We start from the raw sequence: 12981 nt of genomic DNA on the forward strand, positions 1-12981 counted from the left end.
ATTTGGAGTCCAGCTCTGGGTGGATGAATCTATTTCACTTTATAATCAGAGACAGATGTTTTGTTTAGCAAATCCAGTACTACAAACTCTACAAACTAATTTGGAAGAAATTCAATGTAAAGTAACTCAGTAATAATTTTTCAGCGAATCTGACTTGTTGGCTTACTGTGGGATGAAAATTTAATTTGTAAAGTTCCATGACAGAAGTCAGTAGTTGAAGGAAACATAATCCATAAATATTTATTTCCTTGTTTATTCCATAATAAAATAGAGATGGCCAGTGCGTAGAACCTAGGATGAAAATGTATCACCATAGAAAATGCCTTTATGAAATAAATTTGAACATGAAATACCATATTTAGATTGTACATTAAGGCATCTATGTCTGAAACCAAATTTCCAGTTTTAAATGTTTAGTACTTTAATCACCTGTAGAAAAATGCAGGGATAATCACATGTGTATTGTATTGCAGAGGTTAATTGCACTGAAGCTCTTTCAAATATTTATGCTGCTTCCTTACAATGTTAATTAGTTTGGCTGTTATTGGCACTTCAAATATAAGCACACCACTATACTTTTTGACATATGAAATTAAGCCCACGATTTTCAAAATTATGTGCAGATAACAGCAGAAAAATAAATAATTTTGATGCATTGATTAGATTTTTTTTTTAATTACTGATATTTTAAAAAACCCTTGGCTATTGGAATGCTCTTTGAACTGTATGCATTTCTAGGCAGAATTTATGCTCGGAGATAAGGTGGGATATAAATGGTCTAATTAATTGCTTTATGCATTGTACAGGACCACTCATGGTGATTGTGGAATACTGCAAGTTTGGAAATCTGTCCGCTTACCTACGGAGCAAGAGGAGTGAATTTATCCCGTACAAGGTGAGGAGTCAAGGTTGACAGTGAAATGTTTGGTTTGGTGGTTTTTTTCCACACACAATGTTTCTTTTTCTAGTGCAGACTGCAGCGGCAGTCCTTGGGGACACTGAGTGTCTTAGCACTTCCCATGGGAATGAGAGATGGCAAAGACATCAGAGGTCATTTAGTCTTTCCCCTGGCCCCTACAATGTAGTTGTTTTGTTATTGTTAGCTTAAAATGTGCAAAGGAACTGGGCTTCCACTATTTCCTTTGGCAGACTGTTCTACACTTGGCTGTATCTTTCAGGAAGTTTTTTCTGATTATCAGCCTGAATTTTTTCCTTTCTTAGTTAAGCTCCAGACCACCTTAAATAACTGCACTCCTTGCTTAGTGTATATATCCATCAGATATCCATAGGTATCTGCTGTGACATGATTATCTGTTCTACTGTCCCCTTGGCTCATTGCTGAACGTCCCCTTGGCTCATTGCTGAACGAGATTGCACATTTCTTCTGCTCTTAATAGTTTTGGATAATTGATGCAGCTCATGAGTTTACATTCAGCTTTTCACCTCCTGAGTCCTTTGCAAAAAGGAGCCCCATTACAGCACCGTGATTTGAAAGAAGTAGGAAGATGGGGACTGGCATTTTCAAACTCGTTTCTCGGCGCCTCTGAGAGAACTCTTATTTATGGAGGGCATCCATCTGGAGGATCCATGCTGTCTGAGAGTCAGATTGCTGTGTGAAGAACTTGTCTGTGTGTACCCAGCACTCAGGGTCACCCTGGGGACCTACCCTTTTCCACCCCTAGCCAAGAGGGAGGCCCCTGGGCTGTGCTCTGCCATGTTGGTAGGCTTGAGCCTTCCTGCAGCTGCTGTGTTTAGATCAGAGCTTCTTCCCGCTGCTTGTTGGCTCTCCAGGGGGTTATTTTTCTTTATCCTTGGAGACATTGTTTACTATTTTGTATTGGCAAAGGCAACTTGCTGCATCTTCTTGTGAGGTAAAAAGATAAACAAGTATCTTGAGAGGCCTTGAAGTAAGAGGCAGGGTTTGATGAGAGTGCTGACCCTTGCTTACACAAGCAGTGGGAATGGGATTTGGCAGTGTTAAAAACCAGCCCTGCCAGGGAAAACACCACCAAACCAAAGCAGGAGAAAATGGAAATGTTTTGGAGGATACCTGTGGGGCTGGAGTCCTCCCTAGAGGCATGCAGTGGCTTAGGGGAAGAAGGCAATAAGTAGATTTTGATGGCTATTAGGGTTTTGGCCGAGGTAGAGGTTTAGCAGAAGGCCCTTTGCAGCAGCAGGAGGTAAAGCCATAGCAGTACAGAGAGGTTGGAGTGTACCAGAGGGTTTGGCAGCATCCATCCACATGTGTTTCACAAGTGAGGGGCACCAGGGGCTGAGGACACCAGCTCCTCAGTGAGCATTTAGTCACCTGCATGTGGAGGTGCTGCTGGGGTTTGGCTGGGAGGTTGTGAAAGCGGGAGAAAATTGTGCTGTGGAGGGGCAGAGGGTGCTCCAGCTGGTGAACCTGCATGGCCATGGGTTGGGTTTTGCTGGTTCCATCAGTGCACCAGCCTGGTGCCCCAACCAGAGCTGCCTTGGAGCAGGGCAGCTGATGATGCCTTCACTGGTTGCTCTCCCTGCCTTCCCCAGTGACCTTGGCACAGACCATAGGGAGCATCACTGCCTCTCCAGCAGAACCTTCTGGCATGCTTTCAGCTTCTGATTTTTCTCACCCTCCTCTCTTATTTCTAGACCAAATGTGCCAGATTTAGGCAGGGGAAGGAGAACTACATTGGTGATGTCTCTTCTGACCTGAAGCAGCGCTTGGACAGCATCACGAGCAGCCAGAGCTCAGCAAGCTCCGGCTTTGTGGAGGAGCGGTCCCTGAGTGACGTGGAAGAGGAGGATGGTAGGACACATCTTCTTCTGGTGCTGGAGCATGTGCCATTGGTGGGGCTGATGAGGGACACTGGGGACTGTGTGATTTCCAAAGCTCCCTCAAAACTGTGGTGGGATATTCTCTGGATGTCCAAAGTTCCTGAGTATTATCTATACTAGATTATCTAGATCAGCATCCCAAACCCCTCAGCCCAACCCCAGATAATGTCCTGTAGGAAAAGGGTCTGTTTTTAGTGTGAAGTTTTTGGAGAAATGTCTATTAAATACCCCAGTATTTTGAGGGTAAATTGCAGAGTACAAACTCCGAAGGCAGTGCAGAGAGGGATGCACCAGCATGCCTACTGAACTTCCATAATGTCTACCCAAAAGTTAAATACTGTGAAACGCTAATTGATTCACTGCTTATTAGCAGAGAGCTTGCTTTGCCTTCCCTCTGCCCAGGTGGTCTGTCAGGAACAGGAAGCCTGAATTATCCACTCATTCAAAGCCTCTCCAGGATGTACATATCCTCTGCAGTGGTTTCACTGATACATTTGCCATGTTCTCCTTTGGCAGATGCAGCATGAAATGCACAGTGCTGCCATTTCAGAGGCTGCTAATTTCACCTAGGGGTGAGATCAGACTAGTTATGAGGAAAGCTCTACTTCCTGTTCCTCTACTGCCACTAAAAATCATTTAGTGCAAAGAATACATCAGTTGTGTGAACAGGGAGAATGATCTTGCAGTTTCAATCCAATCTAATAGATAATGTCAGGCATGCACTTCATGCATTTCCACACCATCTTGGTCCCTTTCCAGTACGCCCTGGGGTAAACATTGACCCTCTGAGCTGGAGCATTACAAGAAGTATGTAGACCTGAAGGAGCCCTTATGGTGAGGGTTTTAGCCACCAGTGTTGTAGTTCTTGGTAGATGTCTGCTTCAAATCAAAAGCTGAACAAAGTCTCAGAGTTGTTTATCTCAGCAGGAACTAAATGCCTAGGTGTCTTTGGATATTTGAGTACATTATTCCTCCAGGTCACCAGATGATGAGGTTAGGGTTCTTCTACATTAAATTAGCAGGGCTTCTTGCCAAATCAAAGTCCTTCTCCCTATGGCATATTCTTTTCTCATAAAGACTAGGTGGGGCCTCCCTCTCCTTGGTTTCTAAATTCATCTGCTGAAACCAGAGAAAACTTTACTGTCGTAGGAATTTGTGAGCTGAATTTCAGTTGTTTTTCTTTTGGGATTGTTTTGCAAATCTTTCCTCTGGAAATAAACAAGGAGACCTAGGGTATAACCCGTTGTCTCAAAGTATATTTTGCACATGACTAGTTTGATGTAAAATGGGTTGCTAGTGATAATTATATAGCTAAAAAAAAGTGCTTGATTTGCTCTTCCAGTCCAGTGTGGCATAAGGTTCGGATGGACTTTTACCTAACAAGCAGTTATTGGTGAAATCAGTGACAAAGGGCATGTTTGACTGTCATCTGATTCTTTGCAGCTGGTCCTGAAGACCTTTGCAAGAACCCTTTGACCATGGAGGACCTCATCTGTTATAGCTTCCAGGTGGCAAGAGGAATGGAGTTCTTGGCCTCACGCAAAGTAAGGGACTTCTCAGGAAGAGTGGCATGTTATTTATTTGACTGCAGGAAGTAAGCTGTAGGTCTACAGAAGGAAACAGCATGTTCATCTTTGGACTGGCAGTCAGCCGCAACATTTTCTTTTTGCTCTGAGACATTCCCAAATCATTAATGCTACAGAGTGAAACAGCCCATGCATTTATTGACACAAATGTTAGTGATCTGTACGAGGTTTATGGGCCACCAGTTCATAGAGGAATGGTTAAGTAGTTGGAGGAGGGGAACTGACTTAAAAGGACAATTGAAGGAATTAGGGACAAATCCCTGGTAAGAGGAGCTAAAAAAGAGTAAAGGGTTTTGCTCTGAGGAGGTTGGTTGTACCTTGTGCATTGGGATTGGAAGGGCAATGTGAGGAGAGACAATACTCAGCTGTGAAACTTGTATGGGTGACTCCTTGGAGAATCTCTTGCCAAGGACACCCTGGCAGTCAACAGCACGTGACCTGCATTTTCTCCTTCTAAAAGTATTTTTCTGTGATTTGTGGCTAAATATGTAGAGTACATGTTTCAAAGGATGACAATTCCAGCAAGAGTGAGGAATTGCCTGCAGCTGTATAGAAACAAAAATGGGAATAGAAAATAGAAGCAGGAGATACAACACTGCTCTAGAGTGCAGGCTCAGTCTTCAAGAGCAGACTTCAGTCTTTTTCTAAAAACATACTTTTGTCTGCCTCTCATATAAATACCAATTGATGTGCAAATGTAAAAATACCTGCTTCCAGAATCTGCAGTTTCAATCCATAGTAGAAGCAAATCTGAAGCCACTTTCAGAGCCTGATTATTTTTTTTTTTTACTTCAGGCTATTGAGGTTTGAGTTTTGAATTGTTTGGGTTGTTAACTAAGCTGCTGTTCTGCATAGGTAGAGATGTGGACTTCTTTCTCTGTAGTAAAGATTAGTTTGTGTTGGAATCAAGTCAGCATTTTAGTGTGGTGTTTTTCAGAGAAATAGTGGAGTACACAGATTTGAGTGAACCTAAGTAAATCTAAAGGTAATCAGATCTGAACCTGTTTTGTGTTAGCTTCTTAGGATAATTAATTAGCTAACTTCAAAGGCCCTCTCTGCACAGTGGATAAACAGACGTATGTTTGGACTTGGGAACACAAGTCTCCCTGAGCCAAATCAGTTGTGACCATCAAAAAAGCACTTAAAATCAGCAACTGTTGATGCTGAGGTTTCTTTTTCTTAAAAGGTTTTAAGAATTATCTGGCCTTTGAGGGTAGGAGAGCACATATGTGAAAGAAATCAGCCCTGTGGACAGAGCTGTGATGACAGGCAGCACATGAAGTTGTTTACTTCTCTTTGCAGTGCATCCACAGGGACCTGGCTGCTCGTAATATCCTCTTGTCAGACAATAACGTGGTCAAAATCTGTGATTTTGGCTTGGCTCGAGACATCTACAAAGACCCGGATTACGTCAGGAAAGGAGATGTAAGTTTCAGATTATCTGTTTGATAGAGAATCAATATGAAATCAGGACTTCTTTTTTCTTTTTTTCCCTTAAAGAGATTTTTGGAAACTTGGTGTTTTGCTAAACTTTGACACCATTTTGTTTATGGAAATACTTTTAGGCTAGACTACCCCTAAAATGGATGGCACCAGAAACCATTTTTGATAGAGTATATACCATTCAGAGTGATGTATGGTCCTTTGGAGTTCTGCTGTGGGAAATATTTTCTTTAGGTGAGTCACTTTAATTTTACTGAGCCATCTCTAAACAAAAGAGTCTGAAGAAAGTACTCAAAGTGTTCTTGGAACCTCTGTAGCATTTTCTTTTACTTCTTGAAAAATTCCTGTATATTTTCTCCATCAAAATAAAATACTCAAATTTTCTTTAAAATGCAAATGTAGGAACATGGGCTTGAAATGCTTCTTCATGCAATTTCAGTATGTGATGATGTGCCTCATTTACTCAGTCAGTTGCTGTTTCCATCATAAATATAAATTGTTTACACATCCAAATACACCAAATTGTCTTATTAACACAAACCATAGCAAGTTATTTGCTTGAAAATGAATCCTTAGTAGTCTAATGCATTAAAATTACTGTTGTTTTCATTTTAGGCGCATCACCGTACCCTGGAGTGAAAATTGATGAGGAATTTTGCAGAAGACTGAAAGAAGGAACGAGAATGAGAGCACCAGACTATACAACACCAGAAATGTGAGAAACTCTTCTTCTATCTGCCCACATTTACCCCACACTCCTAGCAGGTGCAGGAGCAAAAATGGGTGCTGTTTTCTTCACACTGGTATTTTAATTGGTTTTGTCATTCCAGGTACCAAACAATGTTGGACTGCTGGCATGGAGATCCTAAGCAGAGACCAACTTTTTCAGAGCTGGTGGAGCACCTGGGGAATTTACTGCAAGCCAATGTCCGTCAGGTGTGTGACCTGTATTCTCTGGTGGCTAAACCACTGGCTGAACTTGTCCTGTCCTGCCAGCCATCACAGCATTCCACAGCTGGGTACTGTCTGATGGAGCTGTCAGGGAGCCTGGGCTTCCTCTGCTGCCCCCATTGCTGACCAGCAGCTGCGTCTCTGACCAGCAGAGAGTGACTTGTGGTGTAGAGATCCCAGAGGTTGTGTTGTGGTAACCAAAAGCCACTCTGCCCTGCCAGCAAAGCTTCCCCTGACACTACTGCTGGCACAGGCTCAGTTCCCTGCTCTGCTGCTGATTTCTCTGCAGGCTGCAGACACATTCCAGCAGGTAGCTCCTGTTGATCTTACTGTGCCAAAGATGGTTATCTTTGTGTATGTGGGGGTGGGTGTGGGCTGCAATGCTTTAAATGGCTATCCTGGAAAACAAGGACACAAGAACTTCATTGCCTGTGAGCAGCTCTGTGCAAATCAATGTGGTAAGGCATGACCTGTGTGCAGGCATTGCAGTAAGAGAGCCCACTGCAACCAGGTGGGGACATGGGCCTCCCTCCCAAGCTCTCCTTGTGGTTTCTCTTCAGTTACTATGGAAGTGGACAAGGCCAGGGCCATAGATGTGAGCCCACTGAATGAAGGAGGATGGATTTGGCTGTGTGCTCCATATTAGACAGACTCTCCCTTTTTAACCTCTGTGATAATGGGAATTACACTGCCCGTCTAAACTGTCAGGTTAATTTTTTTTTGTGGCATTGGGATTCAAACATTAATGAGATCTACTTTTATTTTTTCAAAGACTTCAGTAAAAAGTCCAGTTTATACATTACATTACAGTATATAATATAAAAATCTATTAAAAAAAAAAAGTAAAACTACTTGGAAGATTAATAAGAACTACTTCCTTCTTTTAATGTAGCTGCTCCTGCAAAGGTGGTATAATGTTCACAATTTAATAAAACACCCACCCTGTTGGGCTGATGCATTCTCCATGTACGTGCATGTATCTGTTTATGTCTGTGTGTCTCTGTAGCCTATTTAATTTTTGTGTTTTTTCACTGCATTCTACAGGATGGTAAAGACTACGTTGTCCTTCCTTTGTCAGTGTCATTGAATATGGAAGAGGATTCGGGTCTCTCTCTCCCAACTTCACCTGCTTCCTGTAGGGAGGAAGAGGAAGTCTGTGATCCTAAATTCCATTATGACAACACAGCAGGAATTAGGTATTTTATATGGTGGACATCCTACTGGGGCCTCTGGGAAGGTTTTGTTCGTGCTGGGGGAAGGGAAAATGAAAGGAAGAGACTTCAGCTGCCTGGTCCATATTTAACCTTCTCCATAGGGATAAGAAGGAATTTGTAAAGCTTTTGCAGGCAAAAGCTAGTTTCTTGCCTTCCCAGTTAGTGATTTTCTTATTTATTTTTATTGTTGCTACCCTTTCAAGACTTGGTATTCTCATTCAAAAACAAACAAACAAAAAAAGCAAGCCCCATGAAAATATGTGTTGTTTGCTTTTTAAGAGCCAGAACATATAGAAAGTTTTACTGGTCCAGTTTGGTTGTGGTCACAGTGTTCTTGTGTTGCAGCTGCCAAGAACATAAATGATGATAGAGCTATCATTAATAACCTCTCTGGCATTTCTCCTACTAAAGTGAAACATTGGAAAACAGCTCATGAATTGATGGCCAAGGAGAATGTGACATAAATAGTGTTGTCACTGTTTTTGTGCACTGCTTCCTTCTGGGGCCTCATGGGGCATCCCCAATGGTAGATGCTGTTAGGTATCATGGCAGAGGTGACCTTCTAGTGAGGAGTTTGTACTAATGCACTTGAGGGGCTTATGTTGGACCCTTTGAGGACTTCTGGCATGGGATGTAAGAGAGAAAGGAATTTTCCCATCCAGTGCAGCCACTGAGATGCTGGGAGCCCTGTTTGTTCAATGCAGCCTCAGAAGAAGGAGGGTACAAAGAGCAATGTGAACACCAGGGTGGGGACAGACTCTGTTCACAGGTTTCATGGGGTTTCCATGAAGCAGAGCCCTCTGCCTCACTGCTTGCATCATAACCACCACAGACTTGGGTAGAACAGCATAACATTTTTATGTCATCCTAGAAATGACTACACAATGCATTTCACACTTTGGGTGAACTTACAGCCCTGCAGCTGAACTCTCAACCCCATGTTTTAGTAGTGGGGCAATTCAAAATATACATGTTTAAAAGAAAAAAAAAAGCATTATTTAGCACTGAAAAGATCACACTTTATTTTCCACTTTTAATACTTCCTATAAGGCTTTTCTTTTCCCCATTTCCTGTTATGAGCAGAAGTAAAAGCACTCTGTTGACATTTTAAGGAGACTTTGAATCTCTTTTCTCTCATCTTACATTGTGACAGGATTGTGAAAGCAACCATGCTAGAAGAGGCAAAGTGAGGAGGTTAAGTCATGCTTAGGGGCTTTGTTCTTATGTTCTGGTAGCTGAAAATGATTTTGTAGGCATGGATCTTGCTATGCTGGTAGTGAAAAAGATTTATCTGTTCAGAGATTTCATTTTCAATCTTTACAAAAGTACTAACTATGAAAAAATATAATCTCTAAACCAAAGCTAGAGGAGGATAGCAAGCACAGGGAAAACATGGAGAATATTAAAGAATCTTTAAATTGCTGATATAAATTAAAATCAGCAGGACCTCCTAACATCTGCCCTATTTGGGATAGGAAAGAGATACGCGATTTCTGAACCTTGAAAGATTGTCATTAAAAACAGTCAGGTGAAGTATAGAAGAGTTAGTGTAAAGTGTAAAGATAATGCCTACTCTTGGAAAGAACAGAAAAAGTGTAATTCTGCAATCAGTTTAATTTGAATTCTAGGAACCATCCTGGAATAAATGTTCAGATAAGTAATGGTAAATGCCTACAGGAAAACAAATTAACTACAAATGGCCAGCATGGAATTGTCAAGAAAAAATCACAGTAATCTTGTCTGGGCTGAGCAGAGGTGGGTCTCCCATACTTGGGAGGTCATTCAGATCAGGGCTGGACTTCTCAGCCCTCACCACCCTGGAAAACTGCTGTGCAGTTCTGTGCCTATGTGTGCGTTTAATGCAGGCACACAGGGAGCTTCCAAACACAGAAGGCAGTTGTGGAATGAACTTCTAGTTGTACAAGATTAGGGTGTCCAGGAGAGTGCATGGACTAGATTGTCCATTGGATGATTTGGTCCTGAAAGTATTGGATGGGAAATATATTAGATACCACTGCAAAGGAGCAGAACACATGGCCAGTGGAGAGAGCTTGAAAGAACTGGTTTTGTTAAGTTTAGGAAGAGAAAATGGAGAGGGAATATAGTAACTGTTTTCAGTATATGAAAATTTGCTCCAAAGAGGGTGTTTAATGATTGTTCTGTGTCCCCAGCATTAGGACAAATTTTATTTGAGCAAATACTTTTAATATTTTTAAATTTAATAAATAATAATATTTAATGTTTGAAAAATGTTCTGAATTGTGATTGAGTACCAGAGCAGGCTACTCAAGGAACTTGTAAAATCCCCACCAATTTGAATAATTGTCTATTGGAGATAAGCAGGATTCAGCATAACTAAAATGGGAAAAGGGGAGAATGATGCTTTTAATTGTCTCCAGTTTTGCACTTCAAGTGGATGCAGGTTACTCTACTAACTCCATGGCTTTTCCTTCATTAGCTGTTAAGAACATAAATTTGCCCCGTTTAACTGGGACACCATCCATTTGATTCCATTTTCACTTAGGCAGAAAGCTGAGGGTGCTGTTTTGTTTGCTGTGTTAGTATCTCCATGAGAGTCAATTTTATTTTTTTGTCCAATATTTTTTATGGATGTCATCCTGAACCAGAGGGCTTCTTTTGGAGAAGAGCCTTCAAGAGAGATTTAGCATTCCCTGTCCTGATCCCCACGGCTTAAGGGCAGCAGTGTGCTGACTCTGCTGTTGTTGTCCTAGGTCCAGCCAGGGGTCTCAGAAGTGCAGTCCAAAGAGAGAGACACACGTCTGTGCTCCAGGCTTCTCTGTTTATTATAGTTCTAAGCAAAGCTTGCAGGAAGTTAAGCCCTCCAGTGTAAATGAGGAAAGAAGCTGTTTTCTCAAAGCCATTTCTTAGAATTTGCTCAGAGATCAATATTGTCAGGAGCAAAAGGTCAGAAATATGCCACTTTCTAGGCTGTACATCCCTTTCAATAAATAGATATTTTGAAGTTTGCATAATATGTTTTGACAAAAGGATTAACTTCTCTGAAGAGAGATAAAAGGATTCTGATATCATTGTGCTGTTTGCAGCCAAGTTGTGGAGAGCAGACACAAGATTTTATGATTTTGTTTTCTTTGCAGTCAGTACCGACAAGGTAGCAAGAGAAAAAGCCGCCCTGTGAGTGTGAAAACATTTGAAGATGTCCCATTGGTAACCACTGTAAAAGTTGTTCAGGAGGTGAGTTTGTCTATTTGTACATACTGTCCTTCTGTTGATGCTTTTTTTTTGGTGGCTTTAATATTTTTCCATTTAATGCATTTCCAACACCTTTGCAGGAAAACCAGACAGATAGTGGGATGGTTCTTGCATCTGAAGAGCTGAAGGCGTTGGAAGAGAGTGAAAACCAAGTGAAAATACCCTTTAGGTAAGGCTTGGGCTGCACATAGAATTCAATATGACCTTTTACTGCAGTATGTCAGAAGACTGATGATTGGTTTCTAAAATTATCCAGAAAAAAAAAAACTTTTCTTAAAGTATTTTCAAAAACAGAAAGCAAAATTGTGCCTAATATACCTGGTCATCTTGCATTTAGTGTTAGGCGAGGGGAGGTAATGCAGCTTTTGGAAGCCTCAGTCAGCACCCAGAAAGGACTTGTATTCATCAGCTGCAATAGCATCAATTACCCCTCAAAGGCACTGAGCTGGTACACACAGCTGAGCATGTCTGAACTGATGAACAGCTCTTGGTTTTTTGCTTGCTTTATTTTTTTTTTTCCCTAATAGCTGGGACTCAAGTTTTCAGGATGTACCTGGGTGTATTTTCAGAGCATAGCACAGGGGTTTCATTGTGCGGTTCACAGGAAGCACAGTGGCATTCATGAAGCTGAGACCTCATGTACACTCTCTGAGAGCTTCCCAGGAATTATTTTTTTCCAGAACAACTTCAGTGCAGATGAAGATATACTGCAGTTACAATTGCACTACAGCTTATGTAAAGCCTCTGCAAGCTTTCTCTCCATTTCATCTGTGGTCTCAATCTAACTCCTTGTATCATCATAAAATTAAACATCTTTTTCATGCATTAGTGAAGTTAGGGCATATGAATAGGTCTTTCCTTGTAATCAAATGCATGTTTAAAAAGGCTTGAAGCCAGGTTTAAGTACAGCCTCTTGCTTTGGTTGCTGCTGTGATGGAAAGCAGCTGCCATCCAGAGTTGCCCACCTGCCCTGCAGAAGACACAGCTCTCTCAGCCCCGTTTCTGGTTGTTTTTTGCAGCACGCTGGTGCCCAGCAAGAGTAACGAGTCCGTCATGTCCGAGGCCTCCAACCAGACGAGCGGGTACCAGTCGGGCTACCACTCGGATGACATGGACACCCCCGTGTACTCCAGCGAGGAGACTGAGCTCCTGTGCGCGCCCGAGGCGTCGCCGCCGCTCTGCCGCGCCCACGGGCTCCCCTACGAGAGCCCCGCGCCGCTCTAGGCTGGCAGCCCCAGCTCCCCTGGGATGTGCCTGCACTGCCTGGGCTGCTGCTATCCGGGTTTCATGTACTGAAAGATGGCATCCATGGGACTAAGAAAAGACACTAATTTTTTCCTGAGGATGATGCAGAAGCATCTGGCAGAAAAACTGCGCCGTGCCAGGCCGGGGCTCTTTCCTCAAGAGACACTGGTGGCTGAGGGTGCCAGCAGAGCCCTGGCCGTGGTGTGTGGGCTGTGCCAGCCCCATGGCACAGGCTGAGCCTGGTGATGTGGAGCATCTGCCTGATGCGGGCGGCATCACGGCATTCAACTTAACTGTTCCTACTTGTACGAAATAATGGCACATCCCTGCTTTTGTGGGGCTTTTTTTGTTTGTTTTTCCCCTTGTGGCTGGACTCCAGGAAGGAAACAGCACGGCACTGGCTTCTTGTTTCTCAGAGTTATTCCTTGCTTGTACCTTCACAAACAAAAAAAGGAACCTCCAGCTCAAGGCTCTGGCACTCTGATGGCCTGAGA

The 12981-nt window shown here is 42.5% G+C and overlaps 1 protein-coding gene across 1 annotated transcript in view; it reads left to right on the forward strand.

Annotated features, from left to right (window-relative positions):
* The window catches only part of KDR (kinase insert domain receptor), a 29203-nt gene extending 16457 nt beyond the window's left edge, over positions 1–12746 (forward strand). The window contains exons 20-30 of the mRNA XM_058024349.1: positions 807–895; positions 2632–2788; positions 4261–4361; positions 5706–5828; positions 5969–6080; positions 6462–6561; positions 6677–6782; positions 7842–7993; positions 11128–11224; positions 11323–11411; positions 12262–12746. Of these exons, the coding sequence (XP_057880332.1) occupies positions 807–895; positions 2632–2788; positions 4261–4361; positions 5706–5828; positions 5969–6080; positions 6462–6561; positions 6677–6782; positions 7842–7993; positions 11128–11224; positions 11323–11411; positions 12262–12466 (1331 nt within the window). The 3' untranslated portion in view covers positions 12467–12746. The remainder of the gene's footprint in view (positions 1–806; positions 896–2631; positions 2789–4260; positions 4362–5705; positions 5829–5968; positions 6081–6461; positions 6562–6676; positions 6783–7841; positions 7994–11127; positions 11225–11322; positions 11412–12261) is intronic.
* The last annotated feature ends 235 nt before the right edge of the window (positions 12747–12981 follow it).

The sequence above is a fragment of the Melospiza georgiana genome, chromosome 5 (assembly GCF_028018845.1).
Source record: "Melospiza georgiana isolate bMelGeo1 chromosome 5, bMelGeo1.pri, whole genome shotgun sequence".
Lineage (NCBI taxonomy): Eukaryota > Metazoa > Chordata > Aves > Passeriformes > Passerellidae > Melospiza > Melospiza georgiana.